This window comes from Theropithecus gelada, chromosome 4, assembly GCF_003255815.1.
Source record: "Theropithecus gelada isolate Dixy chromosome 4, Tgel_1.0, whole genome shotgun sequence".
NCBI classification, from domain to species: domain Eukaryota; kingdom Metazoa; phylum Chordata; class Mammalia; order Primates; family Cercopithecidae; genus Theropithecus; species Theropithecus gelada.
The window spans coordinates 3,221,872-3,248,023 of NC_037671.1; the positions used below are offsets into that span (position 1 = coordinate 3,221,872).

At 40.8% G+C, this 26,152-nt stretch overlaps 1 protein-coding gene across 2 annotated transcripts in view; it reads right to left on the reverse strand.

The window, feature by feature from the left end:
- Positions 1-1,184: 1,184 nt before the first annotated feature.
- EXOC2 (exocyst complex component 2) overlaps positions 1,185-26,152 on the reverse strand; it is a 203,884-nt gene continuing 178,916 nt past the window's right edge. For both annotated transcript variants that reach the window (XM_025383676.1, XM_025383677.1), the window contains 5 exons: positions 15,560-15,615; positions 13,281-13,403; positions 7,287-7,348; positions 5,079-5,138; positions 1,185-2,829 (listed from right to left, as the gene is read on the reverse strand). In XM_025383676.1, the coding sequence (XP_025239461.1) occupies positions 2,736-2,829; positions 5,079-5,138; positions 7,287-7,348; positions 13,281-13,403; positions 15,560-15,615 (395 nt within the window). In that variant the 3' untranslated portion in view covers positions 1,185-2,735. The remainder of the gene's footprint in view (positions 2,830-5,078; positions 5,139-7,286; positions 7,349-13,280; positions 13,404-15,559; positions 15,616-26,152) is intronic.

The window sequence follows — 26,152 nt, forward strand, 5'->3', positions numbered from 1 at the left end:
TTAAAATTTGTAACTTTTCTGAAAACATATTACACAACACTCTTATGCAACTAATAGCAGAATATCCCATAGCATGTGATCAAAACAGAAAAACACACCACCACCTTGTACCAAATCCAGAATAAAAATATAATCTTTTCTATTTCTTCCCTTTAAAAAAATCTATACGCAAAGATGACAGAGACAGGAGAATGAGTCAGAGTGCTGGGCCTAAGGCAATGATGCTTGTTTTGCAATGCCCAAATCATTTCTAGAACATGCCACTTTCATGGTACATTGATATAGAAAGTCTTAGTAAAAACAATTATTTCTAATAGCTCTTTACCATTTCAAGTGAGGCCAACTTAGCTAACTCACATGAAGCCATGCCGGCCCACAAAGAACACGGATGTGCTAAAAACGAAATGCCACCAGAGCATTAAAGTACACTGAACTCCCTCATTTGTTTTCTCAGCTGCCTCGTTAACTTGCTCCAGGGCCTGGTTTATCTCTCAGCTTTCATCTAACTTATTTCATATTCATCCATCTCCTCTTACCCACTAAACCAGTGTCCTGTAACTCAAGTAGCTCTTGAAATCCCCCTTTCTTCCAAGAAGTCCCCCCTGACTTGTTGGAATAGTAGTCCTTGAACTCCCTCATTTGGGTATGGGGTTTTTATGCCTTTACCTTCCACTTGGAGCCATAAAAGCACTACCGGTTCCCTTGTTGCTAATGTTTATTAGCCTCTGGAATTGATGAACTTTCTCTGAGCTGTGACCCAGGTGGATGGATGTCAGAAAGCACGTCCCGCTGGAAGGAACTGCTGAGCAGCGGTGAAGTCAAGGACATATGGAGCCAGAGAGTGAACATGAGTCCTGCCACTTATCCTCCTTGCAGTCTTAGAGAAGTCACCAACCTCTCTCTGAGCCCCGATTCCTTCCTCTGCTAAACGGACATGGCAGTAACCTAGCCCACGTGTCACAAGGCTGTTGTGAGGATTAAACAAGACACTTCATGGTGTGCCTCACACGTGGTAAGTCCCCGCAAACAGAATGAGCAGGACCTGACAAACGGTTTCTGACAACGTGTCTGCCAATACAGGGTTAACCAGAATGTAAGTATTTCGAGTGTTAACAGTAGAAATATAAAAGGTTATACAGCAAATGAAAATGTTGAAGTAAAGACACTTGGAGAAAAACGTCAAGTAAATTACAACTTAGATTAAAGGCAGATTCTTTATTGGCTGAATGTGCTGCACTAGATATTTAAAACAACACAAACATTCATGGTCGCAGTTTTTAAATTTAGCTCATAGTTGAGTTATATACAACAGTTAACAGACTTAGGAAAGACAATATTCTGTGTGTTTCTTAACAGCTTTATCAAGCACATTTGTAAAAGATCGAACTTTTATTTCCAGTTACTATGATTTCCCCATACACCAAATGAACCAACACATTCATTTTAAATAATGGAAACTGTACATGGCTACACTGTGCTCTAAAATTACTTGCATTAATGAGGACATTAATTTTAGCATTTAAAAAAGGAGACTTCAAAATAACCTTAGACAATTTTGAAAACCCAGACAAGCCGACTACAAGTAGCGAATTCCTCAGTTTTCAGATGCAATGGTGTGATGACGTTGGGCGGGCGGCTGACTGAGAGAGGAGTCACGGTGACCTGAACCTGTTCTAGTAAAACCAGTCAGCAGTGAACGTGGAGCAAGTGCACGTGGCTGGTCTACAGCTCCCACTGCCTGGTGACCAAGGAGCATCCTGAAGTTTCCGAGAAGAGACTGTGTGAGAGCAGCATTCTTCCAGCTACTGAGCAAGATCCTTTGCCGGGTAAGAGATGGCAGAGAGAAAGTCACCTGCTGAAGGAGGGGGCAACGGTGGGCAGGGAGTCGGCCGTCCACGGGGAGCCTGGCCTTTCCTTTAGGGGACCCTGAAGTCTGCGGCTGCCCCGCCAGCACCTGTGAGTGTAACCCAGTGACCAGCACTCACACCCCATCACAGACAATACACAGGGCCTCAGGGACTGCAACACGTGGACATGAAGTGACACACATCAATTAAGAGTGAGTGAGAATGAAAAAAGCTAGTGTTTAGTCCTGTGAAAAATAAAAATCAGATAGCGAAATGCCAAGTTAAATCACAGACACCTGGACCACAAATAATCTACCCCAGTTGTAATATTTATTTTAATGGAGACCACAAATTTTTCCAAAAATCTGCTTGAATTAGAAAACTTAAGGCCATTTATATGAAATAAGGGTTTTAAGCACAGCTGCACAGGTTAGGACAGTAAGAGCTCCAAAGATGTCTACATAGAACTTTCCAAATCTCCTCTTATCAGTCAGTCTCTCCATGTGTCGCGGGAGCTGCCTGCACTTTCGTGAATGGGACACTGAGAAATGCTTCAATATGTACCATGCCATTCCAGAACATTCCCTCCAGAAGCAGCTCTTCCTGCTGCACTCAACCTTCTGCTGAGATGCAAAGCATATTTTAAAACGTATTTTAAAGTCATACAGGATCTGATCTAGTAAGAATGGCAAAACAAATACTTCTTGGGCATTTCAAATGAGGTCATTTTAGTTGAAATGTATACCAACAATTTTCGAAATCAGAGGAAGGAAAAAAGAGAGAGATGGCAAACCCAATGTTTAATACAGCAAATACCTTTAGGGTACTTAGAAAGTGAACAGTCTTATTACTTGTTATTTTCCTGGACTTCCTTTATTTGGCAGGTATTTATGTTTTCATCATGGTTGAAGAAGTTGCTTGGAAACAGGTGAGCTGCAAGTGCATGCTACTCTTGAACTTGTTCAGGAGCTCTTCCAGTAACCTGGAGGAAGGAGACACTTGTTTTACAGCCTGACAGATGGGGTGGCCTAGCAACACAAGAAAACACCAGGGGAGCCAGCTGCCTGGCTCTGCCTATGCTTGCTGTGTTGAGAAGGCAGCTGGAAAGTTCTACCTGTGGATCCTTAACTCAGCAAAAGAAACACATCAATCAAAGAAGTTGGTCAAATAAGATATACTGATATATGTATTTATGTTTGTATAGAAACATCTCCTTCCTATCCCCTCCCAAGATTAATTAGATTCCTCCCTAAAACAGACTGATGCTTGGGCCTATTCCTTTTAGAAATTCAACTCTAAAATAATTTACACACCTTCAAATTCACTTTTTGTTAAATGGTTCTATGAACATTGGCAAACCCATACCGGAGTGTAGCAGGCCACAGCACGGGGCACCGCTGCACCCTCTCCCCTGCTGCCACTCCAGTCAGCCTCTTCCCTAACCCCATCCCCCAGCAGCCACTGGTGACTTTCCCTTCCTCTCATTTTGCATTTTGTCTTTAACAGCTAGTGGTGAGTGGCGAGCGAAAGCAGTGGGTTAATCACCAGGGCAAGCAGGGTTAGGGCTAATTCCACTAGGCAAATCGCTTTGCTACCTGATATCTCAATCTGTTTCCCCAACTGATCTGATATAGTCATCTAATTTCTTTTTCTTTTTCTTTTTTTTGAGATGGAGTTTTGCCCTTGTCACCTAGGCTGGAGTGCAGTGGCACGATCTCGGCTCACTGCAACCTCCACCTCCTGGGTTCAAGCTATTCTCCCGCCCCAGTCTCCTGAGTTAGCTGAAATTACAGGTGCACGCCACCACGCCTGGCTAATTTTCCTATTTTTAGTAGAGACGGGGTTTTACCATGTTGGCCAGAATGGTCTTGATTTCCTGAAGTTGTGATCCGCCCACCTTGGACTCCCAAAGTGCTGGGATTACAGGCATGAGCCACCAAGCCTGGCCCTAGTCATCTAATTTTAAAGCTAGAAAGGATCTTAGAGTTTTCCTGGTTTGGATGAAGCAACCAAGAAGTGGGTTTAACAGTACTGAGGTCAAGAGACCATTTCACGGTTTAACAATGCTCGGTATTAGAATACTATTCCCACAGCAAACCTAAAATGCAGTCCTGACCGGGGCTACTTCAGGGTGTGTTGTTCTTGACTCTCGAACACACTACCTTTTGAGCCCTGTTCCACATATGAAACAAACAGTGATTGTTTTAATCTTTTATCATATTTATTTTAAAGAAATGAACAGGGTTTGGAACCAATTCAAATAGAGGCTGGAAGTTAGTGAGAGAAAGCAGCAGCAGGAAAAAGGAAGAAAGGGCTGACTGTGCAGGCACTGTCCGCACGGCTGCCATGTGCCCACGTGGGACGCGCACAGCAGGGGCGATGCGGGGACTGCAGGGTGGAAGGGCTGGTCTGCTGCCCGCTCTGTGCGTCAGTGCCATGTGACAGCTTCCCCCCATCGCCCAGCCCATGTGCTCTCTCTGCCCTGCACTGAGTCTGCTCTGCGTTCATGGTGCCAGCATTTCACAGTCAGTGCACCACACACGACTGTCCATGAACCCGGCAGCCATGTGCGGAGGGCGTGGTAAAGGAGTTACTGCAGAGTTTCTGCTGCCTCAGTGCGGGGGAGCCTCGATATTTGTGAAATTTACCTGGCCTAGATTTTTCTCTTAGGTCTGTTTCCTGTTCTATGAGTAGTAAAGTTTGAAGTCAGGTTGAGATCATCAGTGTGGTCTAACGAAATATATACGTATATATAAAACTTTATTATGCCATATGTGCACATCTACTCTTTCATAACATTTTATATTTTATAGAACACAAAATGAACACTACTGAATTACTCAAAGATAAAAAAATCACTGACTCCTGCATTTTACTATGCGGTCTTCTTTCTTCCATTACTTCTTAAGGATGTATGCTACTAATACAGTTTACTGAATAAGTCATAGTGAGCTTTCTTAAGATATTTTCTGTACCAGTCACTTGAAACGAGAGCCAACTTCTAAATTATCCTCAACCCAGAAGAAAGGTCTTACCTTATTCTGTCACTCAGAAGACATGCAAGTTACAGTGACGAGATGGACCTACTAACGGCTCTTATTCGGATTCTTATTTGGATTCTGCTCTTCCTAGAATCCAAATCATTATTATTCCTTTTTAAAAGGTACTTTAGGTAACAAAACCTTGCTGAACACATGCAACTGGCTCCTGAGAACAGCACACAGGACTTACTTTTTATCTGCTCCACTGGAGAGCTGGGGCAGGGCTTCCAAGGCCTGCTTAAAACTTGACCTGGAACACAAACAGCCACACTGAAGTTGAAGCCTTGCATAGGAGAACTGCTGACAAATTCTTAAGCATCCCTTAATTATTGAGAAGCCAATAAAAGCCAGTGAAGCAAGGAAATACGAGAAAAAGTAAAAGTGAAAAACAATAGAAAAAGTAAAAGTAAAAGTGAAGGTGCAGCTACCAGGTGGAGGCTTTGTAGCAGCAGGGTCAGAAAAGCTCAAGTAGGAAATGAAACGCAACTTGAAAAGCTAAAGGAAAAACAGATCTTCTTTTAGAGGATGCGCTGGTGACAGAGGAGAGCTTAATGTGAACATGTTTAATTTAAAAGGAGTCTTTTCAAAACAAACAACTGCAGATGGAGTAACTGGGAAGAAAGGAAAGAAACTAAGAAACGAAAGATGACACACAGCGGGGTGTTTACAGTATTTGGCACGCACGGGGCCTGATCTGCAGCCAATGTCTTGTAATACTTAAATACAGCCTACTTAAAACTTGTTGAAAAATGGAGAGTTATATAGATGCTTTAAAAATTCAACATGATTTCCTTACACGAAGAAGGTAAAAGGAAAGAATTTTTAAAAAGACAACTTTGGGATGTTTAGCTTTTACAAGGAGAAAGTATTAGAAAAATTATCAAACCAAATGAAAAGCATCATAGGGGAGACTGTTTGGGAATAACTTGTACCATTCACAAAGGAACAGTTCTTAACTTTTACCTCTTCTTTTATGATTGGTTAAGGTGAAGAAATAAATGTAATTATTCTTGACTTTAGGGAGTCATTACTTCTATATTGTAAAAACATCCTCCTCAATCTACCAGGAAGTGCGTTTTTGAGCAGTATTCCTCAAATCGGGGCAAGTGTCACAGCAACAGAGAGGAAGACTGAAAAGTTCCAACAGAGTCATAAAACCTGGTGCTGGGCATCTCCAGCTGCTCCCGGGAGGACGTGGTGGGGGCTGGGACGGGCGGCTGGGTGCACTCAGGTCCCTCCCCACATTCAGCGGGCTCTTTCCTGCTGTGGAAACCACTGCCTCTACCTCCACCATCAGCTTGTTTCTTACGAACCTCTTTTTGATTAATTGAAAGAAAAGTGATGGAATTGTTTTGACAGTACGACAATAATGATAAACACTGTACCACCCGTTATTGGCAGGGTACTGAAAATTAAAAAGTGACTTGGCACATTTTCTCATTTAATCCCCTCAAAAGCTTGCCTAGAATATTTTAATCTTCCTCTACAGATGAGTACCTTATACTCTGTAAAACTAAGTCAGCAGGAAGAAAGAGTAGGCATTTACATGAAGTGCGCACACATCCAACACGGGCTGGGTGCTTTCCATCCTGTTAGCATGTTGTGCAGACAAACGATGGCTGGGAAAAGGTGTGGCTAAACAATGAACATGGAGGCCCGCTAAAAATGGCTTCTGGTGAGCTGTGACGACGGGAATGAAAGGCTAACTTCATGTGTTAGGAAAAAATGGAAAAAGTCTTTTCAGTCGCAAAGCTGACATTGAGAATGACAGCAAGCCATGTTATCAGATGCTGGAAATGAGTGAGTAAGCATATTACAGTGTCCTCAAACATTCCATTTGCATACTACTTGGCCTCTCGGGGACATCAACGTATCACCCAGTATTTCCTAGGTAATGCTGCCCGTGTAGTAAACAACCTCGCACAGGCAAACAGTAGTTCTGTTTCACTTCACCTACTGAAATTTCAATGGTAGGAAATCCTGACTTTCATTCAAAACAGCTAAAAATTATCATCAAATTTCCACTACAAAATTTTGCAGAGAAACCACAAGGCTTCCTCATACTGATATTTACAGCACTCGAGCTGCCCTTCAGAGTCTGCTATGAATAGACTAAGACTCAGTTCTTATCCTCTTTTGCTTTAGGAAGTATGTCACACTCTGCTGTATTATTTTTAAGACTAAGATTTATTTGTCAGTAGTAAATGAAAAACAAAATATATTAAACCCCTTTCCTTTACATTGTGTTACAAAGAAGTGGCCTTGACATAAACTTGATCACATCACAAATTGATGAGCATGTGCTCTGATCAGTCATCTTTACAGAGGATAGAATTCACCAGTAAGACAATCTGTATTTTTAACAGAGCACTCAGAACTAAAGAACACTGCAACTTACTTGCTTTCGGGTGTCAGGTAAACAGCCACAGTGTCCCTCAAAGCACAGATTTCAAGTCTTGCCTGAAAATGAGAAAAAGACAAAGTGACAACAGGAAAATTTATATTATCAAATATAAACAAGTACTGAGGTGAGGGGTCTCCGGCCTGCTCGTCGCAGGACAGGGCTTGGCGTAATACCACCGCGGTGACTGCCAGTCACAGAGTTTCTAAAACAGTCCGAAGAAATCTGCTACCACAAAATATTCGTTGACTGAAAATTAACTTGTAGTCAAGGATGACTGTATGAGGGCAGGGAACTAGATATCTCAGTATGAAAAGCACAAACTGTCGTGATTTTCCAGCCATCTGTATTTACCCTCTAACCACCAATTTTTCTTTTAGTCTTGCAAGAGGAACACTGCCCTGAAAGGGCCTGAGCCCCACAGAGGTAAGGATGTGGCTTGGCTTCCTGACACCTGTGCCCTTCCAGGCACACTGCCTTCATCTCAAAAACTAAACTATGCTCTACGGATTCAATGCAATCTCTATTAAAATCACAGCTGCTTTTATTTTTTTCCTTAATGGAAATTGGCAAGCTGATTCTAAAATTCATAAGGAAATGCAAGGCACTCAGAACAGCCAAAGCAATCTTAAAAAAGAGTAACACATTTAGAGGCCTCACACTTTCTGACTTCAAACATACTACAAAGCTAACATATATTTATATACTGTATACCCTTATATTCATGATCAACTGCTATTCAACAGGGGTGCCAAGACCACTCAGGGGGGGAAGAACAGCCTCTTCAACAAATGGTGCTAGGGCAACTGGATATCCACATGCTTAGAAGAATGAAGCTGAATCCTTTCCTTAACACAAACATTAACTCAACATGGATCACAGATCTAAATGTAAGAGATAAAATTATGAAACTATCAGAAGAAACCCAGCGTAAATCTTTGTGACCTTAGGCTAGGAAACCCTTCTTAGAAATCATGCTGAAAGTATAAACAACAACAAAAAAACAGATAAAGTGGACTTCATCAAAATTAAAAATCCAGTGCTACAAAGACACCATCCAGAATGTGAAAAGACAACCCCACAGAATGAGGCATCACTTCACACCCACTAGGATGGCTATAATCAATGAGAGAGACAATAACAAATACTGGTGAGGATGTAGAGAAATTGGAACCCTCAAAAATTGCTGGTAGGAATGTGCTGCCACTTTGCAGAACAGTCTGGCAGCTCCTCAGAAGATTAATTATAGAGTAACCATACGACCTAGCAATTCTGCTCCTTGGTATGCATCCACAAGACATGAAAACAGATGTCCACACGAGAACTTGTACAGGAGTGTTCACAGAAGCATTCTGCGTATTAATCAAAAGTGGGAAAAAAACAAACGCCCATGAACTGATGAATGGATACATAAAATGTGGCATATTTAAAGTGGAATATTACTCATATGTAAAAAGGAGTGAAGCACTGGCACATGTTACAACATGGATGAACCTTGAAACATTATGCTACATGAAAGAAGCCAGTCACAAAGGGTCGTATTTGTATGCTTCCATTTAGATGAAATTTTCAGAGTAGACAAATCACAGAGATAGAAAGCCAACTGTCTGTACGGACAAGGGGTGTGGGAGGCAAATGATTAGACTTTCTGTTAATGGGTCAGGGGTTTCTTTTGGGATGAAATATTCTGAAATTGATTATGGTGATGACTGGACAGCTCTTCGAATACACTAAAAATCACTGAATTGTATATTCTTTTTCTATTGCAGACAGATCGTATGCTCTATGAAATATTTCATAAAAATTTCAAGAAAAAAGTTAACAAGATTTCACTTGTATTCGAGCATGAAGAAGTGTGATCTGACAGACAAGTCAGGTTTCCTGGGAGCTCCCGCAGACCCACTGATGATGATAAGTGGATTTTCTGAAGTAGGTGCCCACAGTGAGTGGGACACACAGGAGAACATTTAAAAGAAATATCCCTTATTCTCAAGGAGTGGACGAAACAGAAAACAATGACAAAAGACACAGCCAGCTCTTTACAGTTTATTAGAAATTCTGTAAGCCATCTAGATCAAAGCAGACATGTATGACACAGGATATTCAGTGACCTTTTTCTGTTTGGAAGGCAATTGTTTGGTTTCATTTTTTCAGTCCCTTAGGAGCCTGAAAAACAGCATATAACTAGAAAGTTACAAATGCTAGAAAGTATGAAAATTTCTGTCTCTATTTTGTTTATATTCTAGTATAGGTAAAAACAGACCTACCAGGAAAAAAGGTAGAACTTTCAGCTGACTATTTTAGGAGAAAGATTAAATTACTACAAAACCAATCTTCTGGTAGAAATTTTATTCAATCAAGGTCATAGAGTGTTTTAATTAACCTATAAGTTATGCCAATTATAAAAACTGTGGTTAGCTATATAATACCTACAAAATCGTAATTCAGAAAACATCATGCTAAAAGATCTGCCAAAATCACCAACCATCACTCCCCTCTTCACCGAGCTCTCAGGACAGTTCTGGAGTTTGGTGCTTTAGGTAATTGCCTATCCAAGGTTAACCTGCTATCCCTCTTAGAGTTATGGCCCCAAGGAAGGAAGCTCTCAAAGTCATTCGCAGTGGGAGAGTGAAGTGGGGAGTTTAGACTAACGACCTTTTTCAAAATACACGTCTGTACAGGCCCAAGGAGGTCTCAAAAACTGGAGGCTGGAACAGTTTGGTGGCCAGCAGTTTCTGGACATGTGTATGTGAAAAAATTTTCCAGCTAATTCTGAGATCACTTCCCAACCTCTCCCTGCTGGTTTTGAGAGTGGTTTAGCCATCAGATAAGCGGGTAACAGAGGTAATGTGTAGAGAGGGCAGATGCCTGTTAAAATTCCAAGACTGCAAGGTCCCCGGTAGCCACTGCAGCTGCCTGTTAATTCATTTGTAGTATTACACAATTTACACTACTGATCCCCTGTGGGAACTATTATAATAACCACGACCTTTCAACTTAAACTATAATATCAAAGATCTGATAAATCAATTTTCAGAGAAAACTGGCGGCAAATGGAAATACAGCAGAAGCTTTTGTAACAGATTGTTTCCCCTAACCAAATTAACAAGTGCTCTCTGCTCTTCTTTTTTCCCAAATATATATTTTATTTTGAACAAATTTCAAATATATAGAGACTTGGAAAGAACTTTACAGTGAACGCCTGTTTACTCACAGGCTCTCCCAATAACACAGCCTCACATGACCACACAGCCTCCATCCACCACTCAGTCCTACAGCTCTGATCCACCTCAGGGCGCATGCCACTAACTGCAGTGGACTCTCTGCACCAGGTTTTTTTTTTTTTTTTTTTTAGTAGTTAGAATGTACATACTACACAATGGACAAATCTCAAAGTGTGGCATTTGATGAGTTTTGACTGATGTAGACACCTGTGTGATGGAAACCCAGATCAGAATAACCAGCACCCTGTGACAATCCCTAAGGCCCCACCCTAGGAACCCCCACCACCCAGAGGAAGCCACTGTTCTGAGTTCTTCATCACAGTTAGTTTTATCTGTTCCAGAACTTCATGTAAATGAAAACTATACAGTATACGCATGTGTCTGTGTAAGGATTCCTTCATTTGGCGTAATGCTTCTGGGATTCACTGCATTGTGTCAGTAATTTGTTCTCTTTAATGTAGAATAGTATTTGATTGTATGAATATATTACAGTGTATTTACTGTACTGATGGACGTCTGGATTGTTTTCAGTTTTTGATTATGATAAAATGACTACGAACATTCTTAGTTATTTTATTTTTTTGAGAAAGGGTGTCACTCTGTCGCCCAGTCTGGAGTGCAGTAGCACGATCACAGTTCACTACAGCCTTGACTTCCTAGGGTCAAGCAAGCCTCCCACCTTAGCCTCCCAAGCAACTGGGACCACAGGCACACAGCATCACACCTGGATAATTAAAACAATTTTTTTTTTTTTTTTGGAGAGACAAGGTCTTACTACGTTGCCCAGGCTCGTCTCAAATCCATGGTGAACATTCTTATAAACATGTTTTGTATCTTGAACCCATGGTGAACATTCTTATAAACATGTTTTGTGTCTTGAACCCATGGTGAACATTCTTATAAATATGTTTTGTAACCTATTTATACAACACATACGAAACTGAAAATATGTTTTCTGTTCTCTTGCTTAAATAACTGGGATCGGAATAGCTGGGTCACAGGGTGTGTATGTGTATGCTTAGCTTGAAAAGAAAGTGCGAGAGCTTTCCCCAAAGTAGCTGCACTAGATCACATTCTCAACGACGTGAGAGCTCCAGAACACCACATTCTCGCCAACACTTGGTATAGTCAGTCTTTCATTTTTATCCTGACGGACGTATCATGGCATTGTATTGTGTTTTCATTTCCCTGCGAACTAACGATGTTGTTCATCCTTCCATGTAGCTGACTGGTCATTCTTATGCTTTTGAAAATCTAATTACATGCATGCTGGATATTTTGAATTGTCCCATGGATCCCTGGAGCTCTGCTTATTTTTTTCCCCAATTATCCTTATTTCTATTGTCCACACTGGATAATTTCTATTGGTTTACAAGTTAACTGACTTTTTAAAAATTCTATTATTCTACTATTATCATCTAGTAGATTTAAAAAAATTTATCTACTGTGTTTTTCCATTCCAGAAATTCCATTTATTTCCTGTTTTAGGGTTTTTCTCTGCCGAGATTTCCCACCTACTGATTCATGAGGAGCAGAGCTTCCTTTACATCATCTGATGCAGCTGTGTGAAAATCCTTGCCTGCTAATTCCAATACCTGGGTCAGCTTAAGGTTGGCTTCAGGTGATCATTTCTTGTATTAGGAATGAGTCATGTTTTCCTGCTTATTTGTGCATTTCAATTAAATTTTAACTCAATTAAATGTGGATCCCGGACACTCAATGTTACGCTGTGGAGACTCTGGATTCTGTAATATATCTCTAAGGACTGCTGATTTTTTATTTGTTTGTTTCAGCAAAAGCAATTAACTTATTTGGACTCCAACTAAGAACTCCTGGCTCTTGGGCAGCAGTCAATTCTTCCTTCAGTTCTTCCGGCTTCAGCTGGGCTGGCTGGAGCACAGTCTGACCACGCACATGGCGAGACTCCTCTCTGGGATGCCCCTCACCTACCTGTAGTTGTGGCTGCTCCAAAGCCTGTTTTTCAAGCCAGAAAGCACGTTTTGTATTGGAGTTTTAGGCACTCCTGGACCTGCCTTTAGGTTAAAATCCATAAGAAATAAGAAATTCACCCAGGTGCCATTTCCTCTAGAATCTGCCCACCAATGGTCATTCTCTGGTGTCTTCAGGGATGTGTTCAAAATTAAAAACATTTTTATTTTTTGATATTCAAGTTTACAGTTGTTATCTGTGGAGGGCTGGCTTGATAGGAGCTTCCTTAGCCATGACTGGAAGAAGAACGACACTGCGTTTTGAAACTCACTACCACGCGGCCAGAAGCGCACGCTTCCATCTGCACGCACGCCTCAGCAGCTACCAGCTGGTTACGTGCATGCCAAAGTCAACTGGTGTTTATGGCAGTTATCATTATGTAATTTAAACACGAGAGACAGTTATTTGTTGTTTCTATGCAAACTGCACTGAATGCTTTCAAAAGACTCATTAAAAGCAAGTTGTTAAAAATTTCCTGCGGAACTGAGTATCATGAAGATAGTTGGAAAATAAAAATAAAAATCACAAAACTTTTGAAGGATTCTGCATTCAGATACTTTGGCAGAAGTCTTTAAGGTCTTGCTCTGCTGTAAAGAAACAAACTCTGAAACTTGCAGACAATGCTTCATGGATATGGCTTATGCAAGAAAGAATAAGGACTTCTTCAATCATAGATCCATTAGAAGCCTGTCTTATATCATAAGACTGATGACTACAGACATTTTATATGGTATAAATAACAGCAGAAGTTCAATATGAAACTGAATGATTCTGTTACCTGTAAAGCTCCATTTCTGCTGAAGGAGGAAACACACTGCATCAGTCGGCTGAGCTCTTCAGAAACGGCTTCGACCACCTTGGAGAGCACCCGAGGGACCAGCTCTTTGGAAACAGTGAACACCTGGTTTGAAATAGGAAGACATGGTGCTTTGTGGGGCTTTCTGACTTGAATTTGTTAAAAACAAAGTAACTTTCAAAACAAAACAAAAGGAAGTCAATAGGACTTCTAAGTCATTTTTAAAAGACCAAAATTATAAATGAAAGGAAGATACAGACTTATATTTAAATTCTATTGACCAATTAACAACAAAAATTCTCTTAAAAATACAATATTGGCAAATATAAATTTGAAAGGCATTACTGATGTTGACAAAATAAAAACTGTTTTGAACATTTCTTTTTCCTCTTGCCCCTTTTACCAGAAAGAAATATCTCTAAAGAAGAAATTAGAGAAATAAAAACATACTGGGTCAATATTTTACCACAGTTTAAACAAATACTGTGTCAGACTCTCCTTAAACTCTGACAAACACCATTTCATATGGGGTACCCCGTTCTGTATTGGACAACAGGCACCCCCCAAAATTTTACACATACTGTGCTAAATATGTATTTCCTTTTATTTGACTTACACTATTTTCAAACCTTAAAGTTTGATATTTTCAAACTGAGAGTTACTGTCTTTGGAGATTTACTGAAATCTGACTCTCCTGATTTATAAATGAAAGTAAATCATATTTTCTTTTTAAGCTTTTCCTTTTTTCAGATTGAGCCACCAGCATTAAATACTTGGATTAACCCACACATAACTTGAGTGTCCAAGGAAATTTTTGGCAATTTAAGATTATGTAGCAAATAGTAAATATTATGAATGAAATTCTACTTTCAGTCATTATAATCCCATGGCAGTTGATAATGGACATTAATAAAAGCTGTCTCACTAGGAATCAACACCATCACAGCAATTTCCACGGATTTCACAGTTCTGCCCACCCACCAGAGAAATGCTTGCAACTACTGCACCTACATTTGCACTTCGGGCTCAAATTTTATAGGATGCTAACATAACAAAAACAGAATTTTTACGTTTTTTATACGATCACAATTAAAAATATTGCTCATTATAAAAAGATCTATGTGGTAAATTCCTGCCTGAGTTAAATCATATAAAAACTCTATGGTGAGAGATGAATTTGTATGTTTCCCTTTCACTAAGAACTGAAAATTGTAACATTCTACAGTTTTCTTTCTGCTCTTGGTGCTTCGAACTTCTAGCCAAATTTAGGAACCAGGTAGTGTTATCTTTGTTTTCTCTGGTCATATTTGGGTTTCACTCTTAATTAACCACGTTTTTTCAGTTTACCTTGATGGTCTCACATACTTTTGGATGCAGCAGGCAGCATACACCTAAAAACACCCTTCTTGGATGCTTGTCGCCTCAGAGGCACCCAGGCAACAGTGGAAACAATTGAATGGTAGCCTCTTTGATCTGCCCCACTTTATCTGGTCCCCCATTAGTCTGTGAGCCACAGCCTTTCTGAAAGTGTTGGCAAAGCAGTGAGTAACAAATCCTGAAATTACTGAATGAAAACAGATAGTCATAGATCATGGTGGTAGCTCTGGTCTCTTCTTTCAATGTTCCTCAGAAGAGTCCTCCTAGCCAGGATGTTCATCGAGGATGCTAACACAAAGCTTAAGATGAAAGCGTGTCAAGTGAGTGCAAGTTTTCACATGGCCCAGAAGCAGCAGTACTGTCTGCATGACCCTACGTCAGCCATGGACAGGAAACCACGCATCTGTTCCAGTGTCCGCCTGCCCCGAGCCTCTTTCTAAGCAGTGTCTGCCTTTCTGGACTCCCAGCCACTGCTACAGGAATCAGATACCAGTGCTTATTTGTACACTGGCTAAAAAGAAGTTAATGCATTTTCCAAGATAAGGGATTTACTATTCTTTGAAGGATAAACATTCTTGCAATCTATCTTCACCTTTCAAAAATTAATGAATTTAGCTGTAATTATTAAAGAAAATATACTTCAGAAAAAGACTCACAGGTAAACATACACACACACACACACACACACACACATACAGAGAGAGAGAGAGAGAGAGAGAGAGAGAGAGAGAGAGACAGTGCGAGTAAGAGCTGAGCTGCACCTTATTTATACCCAAGATACATTCTGAGGGAAAAAAAAGACCACCATATATTTTATCAAATTTGCATCTTTTTTTTTATTTTTGGTTATCCATATCTCTTAGGAACATCTAATGATACCTTACCTCTGCATGCACGGCAATTATATTCACCAGTGCTTCTTTTAAATAGTTTCTGACACCTGAAATTGAAATAAAGGAGAGAAAGAGGCATTAATAATAACACAAGTTCCCTTCCCTTGCTGGCAGGCTGTACCCCATGCCTTAGAGTTTTCTGATGAGAAACAGAAAGTAATGCCACCACTATCTATTTCCTTTTGAGAATCAAATGGTGAAAGGAGTATTTCCATACAGGCCAAAAAAAAAAAAAAAGAAATGAGAAGTTTTCTTGCATTGTTTTTCATTTCTGTCACTGTTGATGCTCTCTATAACTGGCACTCAGTTGGCCTCAAAATGAAAACTTAAGAATGTTCTTCAATTTCTTCACATACAGAATATATATAGATATGTATCTATATATACTGTAAAACATATATATGCACACACTGTAAAACATGTATGGTAAAACATATATATGTGTGTATATATATATACACACACACTATAAAACATACACACACATAGTATAAGCAGTAACAGACAAAATACAGAGGGTGTTTAACAATGCTTATAAAATGCACATTAAATATCAATGATAGCATCTTACTGCCAAAGGTAAAAGTCAAGTTATTGAGCAGAAGGACCATTTTCATCTTAAGGAATCACTTTTAGGAAAAACTTCTTATAAAACCACACTGAATTTGATTCTGTAAAGCAAGTTAAAGGCTGGACAAAATAAAATATCAGATTTTAGGTGCAGGTTGAATGAGCCTCCGTTTGCTCAAAAGCAGGCACACACAAAATTTAAGAATGCGGGGTCTGAAGTCTGACTACTGGGGACCAAACCCCAGTTTCGACACCTGCTAGCTGTGACTTTCGGCAAGAAGGCTGTGAGCCTCGGTTTTCTCATCTACCACATGAGAATAATAATTGTCCCACGCTTGGGGGGCTGCAGTGAGGATTAAAGGGGACGCAGACCCTGGGTCCTGGCATTCTCGGGGTTCACTAAGAGATTTCATTATCATCATTTTGCAGGCAAAAACCCCCATAAAAACAAAATACTGTTTTATTGTGTTTCCAAAACAATTTCTTTCCCTTGGAGTGGGAGATTCCAGAATGGCTTCTAGAGCTGCACACACTGAGAACATCTTCTCTGCAGAGCAGGGAACATGCTGCACCGGAAGAGCATGGATGTAACAACAGGAAGGAAAATATTCTCGAGAGGCTCATCCACGCTACCGGTTAGTTGGGAAAGTTGAGATAGAGATCGAGAACTACAGCCAACCTTCTGAACAGGCATTTGCTTATTCTAAATATAGAATCAGGTTTTGATTCTGTCTCACAGACTATGGTATACAAATAAGCACACTTTTTCTTTTGAGAAGCCAATTTTGTATATGTATATTTATATATATACACACACACACACACAAACGTCTATGAAGGTTCAGGTGTTATTAAGTCTATTTTGCTGAGACAGATGAGTGAAGAGTAATTCAATATAATCCAGAAATTAACGGATTCTTCCTGAGAAAAAGGATAATTGCAAGGTAAGAAGTCTTATCTGGGAGGCAGGAGAGAACGGAAGGGGCCTGAGGTACGTGAAAGTGAAATAAATGAGCTCGTGCTGGAGACCAGCAAGCTTTCTTCCCGCACCCCCAGGTGTGCCCAGACTGCTCCGCTGCTGTCCTGCTGTCGGGGCACCGGGGCCTGGCCTGTGCTGCTCAAACCCTCTGGGCAGCCCCACCCGGGGCTGAGATCAACGTGCTCAGGTCTAGGCTCTCTAAGCCACAGCCATGGAGGACCAGCTCATGTGGACACACAGGTAACATATGTACTTACTGAAAATCGAAGCACAATAGTAGGCTTCTATTTTCCATGCTCTGAGGAACAGAAAAAAACTCACAGCCTCTGCCCTCAGTGAGAACCAGGGTCCTGCCAACACTCCTGCAAGAACAAGCGTCGGGATCTGGGCTCTAAGGTGCTCAGTGCAAGGATGACTGGAAACGCGAGGGCAGTGTTTTAACTTCTGAAATTCCTCAATGTAAAAGAAAAGAGTGGGGCCAGAGTGCTGACTAAAAAGCAGAAAATTATACTTAGAGTGAAGCCAGGCAGTGTCACATGCTCAGTGACAGCCTGCTGTGAACTCAACTCCCACTCGGACCCGACAGCATCAACACTTCCTGGCAAGGACCCACCAGCCTCAGCACTGCTAATAACACACCCCGTAAAAGAGGTAAATTACTCATTGCAATGCTGAAGACAAAGCTACGAATGGGAAGAATAAAGGCACAGGACACTTTGAACCAAAAGAACCATATTTTTGTGTACAGAAAATTTGAAAAAAAAAAGAGAAAAAAGCAAGTTTCCTATCTTGGGTTGACCACAGGTTTCACATGGATAATATAAGGAGCTCAAAGACTTAACCTTGGACAAGAAAGAACTTTTGTATTTCTAGGAGATTTTATCTTTCTGAATGAAAAAAAAAAAGGAAATAATTGCCTTCTTTCCCCTCGCACACAAAAACCCAAATGACTGCTTCATACAGATAACTGGTAATATTGTAAAAAGAGAAGGGAAAAACGTGTGGTCCTGGGCTGGACAGGAAATGGTGCCGCTAGTCAAATCACACATCAGGCCAGTGAGGTTCAACGAGGCAGCGACTGGACGCGTTGGAAAGGGCGGGCGTGAGGCGGAGCTGCTACCAGACCCTCCCAAGGCAGTGCCTGTGCTGGTTTTATAATTTTTGGTAACAAAAACTTTAATATAAAAATAAATCATTGATTGTCTCTCTCCAAAAAGCTAATCACTGAATTAAATACAGGAGCAAGTACTTTTTTTTATTACCGATTGGGCTAAAATTGTTAATTCTAAGGGAAAGGCTACAAGTTCTCATTCATTCAACTAACATAAATTCATTGAGATCCCACTACATGGAGGATGCCACCAGGCACGTGGCAGAGGTGCTCCAAGTAGAGCACGTATGTATCTCCAATATATGTGAGACCCCAAAGTGCTTAGTTATTACAAGTTTGACCTGCCAATACATGCAGGATGGTCATACCAAAGAATTTTAAGTTGTAAAAATCATCTCTGCCCCATTTACCCTGATGTGATTATTACACATTTGCAAGCCTGTATCAAAATCTCTCTTGTAACCCCTAAGTGTACACACCTACTGTGAACCCACAAAAACCAAACATAAAAAACTTATACTCCAATCTAAAATAATTTGTTAAATGTTTGGTTGCTATTTTTATTTTGTGAAGTCCTTAAATGGTTAGAGAATAGTACTGGATAGGAACGGAGAAAGGGCAAGGGGCCTAGAGACCAGACAGTGTCCGTGTCTGGGAAACCGGTGAGATCTCTGTGGTCTTCCTCGTTCAGAATTTCGCTTCCTTTCTCTCTTCACTCCGGCCACAGCTGGGTGTTGGCCTAGGGAGAGACCAGCCAAGCAGCAGGCCTGCACCCTCGCCTTCCTCCCCGGCCTGTCTCATGGGCTCTTGGGTCCAAGTAAGACTTTTACTCCCAGAAAGCACCACTTCCAATGGCTTGTTTTCCGTTTGACTGTCGTTTAGCTGCTGCAGACCCTAACTGTACATTAATCTTTTCAGTGGTACAAGGAATGGCTAACAGTGGAGTTTGCATATGGGAACACAACAACAGCAAAAACAAAACAAAACAAAAAAACATGGACACAACATGAAACACGACTGTGATGTGCTGGAACCAGAACATCTGTCCTTGACGAGACTCCTCATTTTGCTGGTTTCACAGAGTCCTTGGAAGTTAGAATTTCAGTTCAACTCTTTTGTCGCACTTTGCACTGGTGTTGAGGATGTCTCAGTGCCAGCGATGGCTGGGGAAGACTTTGCTTCTGTGGTGACATCTGAGCCATGGCTTGATTGAAGAGGACCAGGGGACACAGACAGAATTAGACTGGGCCTCAGACACTCATGTGACTTACTGAGGAGTCACCTGGGGGCAAGTTTCTGAACTGCTCTGACTTGTAGCTTTTTCCATTTATTAAGTAGAAGAATGTTTTTAAGAGGCTAGGGAGGCATCTCCCAGACAGCAGGTAGTCAACAAATGGGAGGTGTTAGGATGGCCCGGCCCCACCGCACTCTGCACCCCCAGGTGCTGCCCGGCCCCACCGCACTCTGCTCCCCCAGGTGCTTCCCGGACCCACCGCACTCTGCACCCCCAGGTGCTGCCCGGACCCACCGCTGTCCTCACGGGCACTGTGTCCCCAGTCCCTCTGGGGCAGCTCTGCAGCCATCTGTGCGATCATTCAGTTAACATCTGTCTCCCCTATTGGATCGTGCACTCCGATCACTCAGTTAACAACTGTCTCCCCTATTGGACTGTGCACTCGATCACTCAGTTAACATCTGTCTCCCCTATTGGACCGTGTACTCGATCATTCAGTTGACATATGTCTCCCCTATTGGATCGTGCACTCCGATCACTCAGTTAACATCTGTCTCCCCTGTTGGACCGTGCACTCGATCATTCAGTTAACATATGTCTCCCCTATTGGACCGTGCACTCCACAGCACGGGGACCATCTGCCATTCTCCTCATCGCAGCCTCAGCTCCCACCACAGAGGTTGGCACATAGATGGCACAAGGTGTTCAAAAGTATCCATGAGTGACAAACAAAGGGAGGCAAAGGCCATGTCTGTCTTGCTCACTACTAAGTTCTGCAGACTTATGCAGCTGATAAGTGAATGAATGAGGGAACAAATACATCAGAGAAAAACCTCAATATATGTAGAATTCTATAGTGCTCAAGTCAGAAGATATGTGAGTCATCTACTAAAAGCAAGTGCCTCAGCATACATGGAAAGAAGGTATTACTTGGGAAAGCATACAATCTCTCGCTTCTCGTAGGATTTTGGAAAACAAAGACAGTCCTTTTGAGTATTAGGATCCATCTGAAAAATATAATTTCAATAAAGTACAGTAGTATAGAATATTGCTGAGGCTTAATCTCTCTGCTTTCCAAAATATGCTTTATTTTTCCAGCAATATACTGAAATAATGCATTAGGTATTTACTGAATGCTCCTCACGTGCTGGATATTAGGAAGATGCCCAGATATATTAGGACAGAGTGACCACATAAGCGTGCAAGGAAACCTGAGTTTTAGTTTGTGCTCCAACAACAGTGGGCCATAAAATGCCAAATTTGTGGTGCACACAATATTAGGGAAGGGATCATCAATGTGGACAGTGTGCCAAGAAAAATAAGGCAAACTGATTTGCTCCTTAGAAATAAAGGCTACATTATTATGGTGCAGTAATAAGTATTGTTTTTAAAAAGGTTCCCCTTCAATAAACCCCCACAACTTTCCATGTTATTTAAGTGAGGGAATGAGAAACAGCTTCTAAGCATTTACAACATGTATCTCCTCCACTGTCTGAATATGAAATTAGAATGTGTCATGATATTTGACAAAAAGTGTCCCCACCCACACAGTGTCAACCTAGACTACCACTTAGCAATTAATCTAGTAGCCCAGTGTGGAAATTCCCCATGGAGAAAACAAGGCTCATCTCCACTGAGCAAGAACTTGTAGGCTGTTTCCTGTAAGCCAGCCGGTATAACCCAGCATGTTCTCCAACAGTGAAGATCTTGTTTTCACGCATCAGAATAGTAGAGCAGCCTTCTTTCTTGGTATATTTGTCAGTTTCCTCTTTTAATCATATAGGAAGGTCACTCGATTTTGGAACAGGCAACCTGGCACACTATTAAAAATATTTATTGAGGGTCCATTATCATTACATGCAGGACACTATTCCAGAGGCTGGGGATACAGCAGTGACTACACACACACACACACACACACACACACACACAGTGCTCCTCCACTCACAGGGCTTGCACTCTAGTAGGGACACACCCAAGTTTAATACGACAAATGACCATTTTGCACATGGGAGAGAAGAACTTTACACAGTCTTTAAACAGTGCAAGAAAGCAAATGCGTGAAATACAATTGTTCAGGCAAACAATAAGCTTACATGACAAACACAGGGCTTTTGCTTGATGAGAATCCTCAGTGTCGTTCATGAAAAAATGATCCCCTTTGCATGTGGATGCCAGCGTTCCTTTCGTGCTGATCTCCTGGGGATAACGCCCAGCAGTAACTGATGCTACATAATGTTCAGCTGTGTACTGGGATGACCTGGATTTAAATCTTAGCTGGAAACTCAGTTAATCTGAGCTTCTGATTTTCTTTATGGGAAAATGCTTTGCAAAATAAAAAGTGTTCTACAGGCAGACGGGATTCTTCTTCTTCTTAATAATGTGGAGAAACCTCAATCGAGAAGGTCCACATTAAAGAATAAAATACTGAACACCTTGGATTCACCAAGTCTTTACCCGTAATTTTTTATTTGGAAAATTAAGTAGTTAAATGCTCACTGTAAAGAACAGTTTATTATTATTACATAATAATACAAGCCCAATAAACTCCTCTTTCATCCTTCTTAGGAATAACCACTATTGACCGGTTAGTGAATGTTCTTCCAGATCTTTTCCTATGAATATAATTTTTTTCCTAAAAAACGAGATGTTACACATTCTCTTCTTGAATCTTGCTAAATTTCATTCTGTAATCTGTAACAATTTTTTAACTGACTATACTTTTTAGAGCAGTTTTAGTTTCAGAGCAAAACTGAGCAGACGGGGCAGAGATTTCAAATATGCCGCGCCGCCCGCGAGCACAGACACACGGCCTCCCCAACTGTCGACACCCCACCAGAGTGGGGCACTTGTTACAGTCGACAGACCCACACTGACACGTGTCATTATTGCCCAAATTCCACAGTTTACATTAGAGTCACTCTTGGTGGTGTACATGCTATTGGTCTAGACAAATATACAATGACAGGTACCAACCATTACGGGAACACACGCAGAGCAGTTTCACTGCCCTAAAATTCCTCTGTGCTCCCTCCTTCCCCAATAACCCCTGACAACTACTGATCTTTTTACTCTCTCCGTAGTTTCTCCTCTTCCAGAATGTCAGATAGTTGGAATCACACAATATGCAGCCTTTTCAGTTTATCTGATTTCACTTAGTCATATGCATTTAAGGTTCCTTCCATGTCTTGCTCATTTCATCTTAGTGCTGAGTAATATTCATTTTCTGGAGGGACCATAACACATTTATTCACCTACTGAAGGATTACTTGGTTGCTTCCAAGTTCTGGCAATTATGAATAAGATTGCTACAAGCATTGGTGTGCAGGTTTTTGTGTGGACGTAACTTTTCCACTCTCTTGGCTAAATGCCAAATAGTGTCGTTCATGGATTACATGGTCAAGAGTATGTTTAGTTTCATAAGAGGCTGCCAAACTGTCTTCCAAAGTGGCTGGGTGATTCCGCAGTCCGACTAGCAGTGATGGTGGCAGTGCCAGTCCCATCTCCAAGTGTTGGAGAGGAAGGAGAGGTCCTGGTGCTCCCCATCCTCACCAGCATTTGGTGTTCTCAGTGGTCTGGATTTTGGCCATTCTAATAGGTGTGCAGTGGTATCTTCCTGTTGTTTTAATTTGCAATTCCCTAATGACACAGAATGTTGAACATCTTTTCATATGCTTATTTTCCATCTGCATGTTTACTTTGGTAAGTTGTCTGTTAAGGTCTTTGACTCAAACAGTATGCACTGAAGAGCAAACAGGTTGTTTGTATCTACCTTATAATTTTTGATGGCTGCTTAGTATTCCTGCATGGATGTATCATAATCTATTTGACCATTCGCCTACTATGGGGCACTTATGTTGCCTTTTAATTTACCACCATAAATGCTGCTGCAATGAACATAGATTCTTGGATTCTAATACAACAGTTTATATAAGATATCTTCCCAGAGGTGGAATTGCTGAGTGCAAAGGTATTCAAGCTATTCGGTTTTCATGGATTCTGCCAACTTATCACACAAAAGGCCACACAAAATTATACTCCAATTTATTTCCTCATGCCTTTTTATTCTCTTAACTTGGATTCTCTCATTACTGTAATTAATAGTATTCCTAATATACGCTTCTCCTCGGCTATGAGAGTCTATTTTAAAACATTCTTAAACAGCTATTTGACAAAACTTTTCATGAAAATAAAATTTTAATACAAAAATTGAAGGAAACTTACTAAAAGTTATACAAGATTTACTCTGACTGTACAGAGTGTCTGAAAAGTGTTGGAGAGGAAGAACGTGCTGTAATTACAGAAACAACGGCTATGCCATCTTAACCTATACCAAGAATGCAACCTTTTCCATGAAGCATTTCCTGTCATAACTGGAAAGACGGCTCCTTTAAACACAGGCAGATTTCAAGGTACTCAGCCTAACGTTGTTTTGATGCATAACACTCTTCAGACAACACTGTAAGAATCAGCCCTGGAAACTCTGGAGGCACTACCTACTGTATAGACCACATTTCCTGTTTTTAACCCCTATGCCCCAATTCAGTTATCACTCCCAGTCTACTGGTAAAAATAGATTCAAAAATACTATAAATATCCCACAATGTACTTTTTTTTATTGTCAAACTGAAACACTACATGAAAAAACTTTGGTGTATTTTTTTCAAGTAAATTATCTATTCAATTATACTCTGAACACACATTATTGAAATTACTGCCTAATTTAAAAAAAAAAAAGATAACCAGAAACTGTATCACTATTAGTAGAACAGAGAGAAAGTCCTAATTCTTCTGCAGCAAAATCAGCTCTTGGAATAAAGAAAGAGTTTTAAGTTCCAGGTCTTCTTCAGGTTTTCGTGCCCTCACTCCCAAACTGATGAATGTCTTTTGCCCTCCAGTGGATTTTTTCAAGGACGATTTGAGGAAAGGACACCCCTCCTATGAAGCACATGAATGGGTACCTTCACCCCCTTCTGCTTTCTATTTTCTATCCCAGGATTTTTTTTTTTTTCATTGCTTTCATCAGTAGGATCTCCTACTGATCAATATGATCAATCTAAATAGGAAAACTCTTTCCTTGAGAAAAGAGAAAACGTTGCCAACAGTGAAAATAACAGTGAAATGGTTACATGGCTTATTTTTTTCCCATCTGTAAGAAAGACTTTATATTCATAAGACTTTAGATGCATAAACTTCATAGACAAACAGCTTTCAAGACTCAAATATAAGCAAGTGGAAAAAACTCTCCCCTCTCATTTCAAAATTTAAAGTCTGATGCGTAAAACAGACCATGAATTATCCTAATATAAGATATTACAGAACTCATTATACATTTAGCATAGAACACGTTTCACAAACTTGATATAATGAATTTTAGACACAAAGGTAGAAAGTTAATTAACTTAATATAAACTGACAAATTAAACCATTTGTTTCAATTTAGTTTTTTGTCAGAAATTTTTTTTTCATTACAAGGAAACTTCAGTTAGAAAAGTGAAAGTGACAAGAAAATGGGATTCATTCTACATATGCAGATGAATGTGCTTGTTTCATACTGTGAGGTGTTACTTTTGGACATCTACTTCATAAACTGGCTTGGGTTAACTGTTCGATTTTCACAATTTCAAGAAGGTGTTTTGTTCTTTGTTTTTAAAGATTTTAATGACCTGAGATCAAAACCAATGAATGCTGCGAGAGAGGCAGGTCTGAAGCAGGCTGGGCTCCTGGCCCCTTGTTTTGCAGCGTGGTCCCCGTGACCAAATGAGTGAACACTGGGAAGGGCTCCTGCCATGGCCTGACACGCAAGATGGTGCAAAATGCCAGGCAGCACCGTGACTGCTGCCGCGTGGCTACGGCATGCCTTTGACTGCAGTCGTTACCGTGGAGCACAGGAAAGAAGTAACAGGGTATAGTCCCTATTCTCAATGCAGGGTTCCATATGCAATTGAAGAAATAGCCATGAAACCTTCCAAAAAGAAAACACCTTGAAATTCAAAACAATTTTGAGTAACAATAAAATGGAAGGCAAAAAAAAAATAAAAAAAAACACAAAACTATGAAAACCCAATTGCTAAAAAGCCAATTGCTAACTGGGATTTTAAAGTCCCATTTACAGAGTAAGAAATCTAGGTAGAAATGCATATCTTTTCAAAGACTAATTTTTGAACATGCCACAAATCTGTTTAGATGACTAAAACAACAAAGCACTGGCTTTGCACCCTGTTGGGACTGATGACATTGAAGTGTGAGGCCGAGAGAGGGCCGGACGGGCACATCTGCACTGAACCCAGCCCAAGCTGGGCAAGCCGCCCACTTGCAGGGGTGCAGGGGCCTGCGTTTCTGAAGCTGCAGTGCCAGCTTAGAGTGCACTCCAAGGACGCCACCAACGAGGCACACAGGCTCAGGGCAGCAAGGGCAGGAACAGTGCCTCACTTCATAGATTTGTTTCTTTTTCTAAGAAAATCTCATTCAAATACTGAATTCCACGTTGCTTATGATTTCTCTTGAGATTTTATTAGCAATTACTCATCTGTTCTTCCATCTTCAGCATCAATGCTTACTTGCTTCACTCCACCAAACTGGCTGCTTAGTGCCTCGTACACTGCTGTGCAGATCCTTTATCCAAAAATAAGTGTGACCCCTTTACTCTTCTCTTCCTGGGATCTTTCTCGTTCATTATAGTTTTGCCAT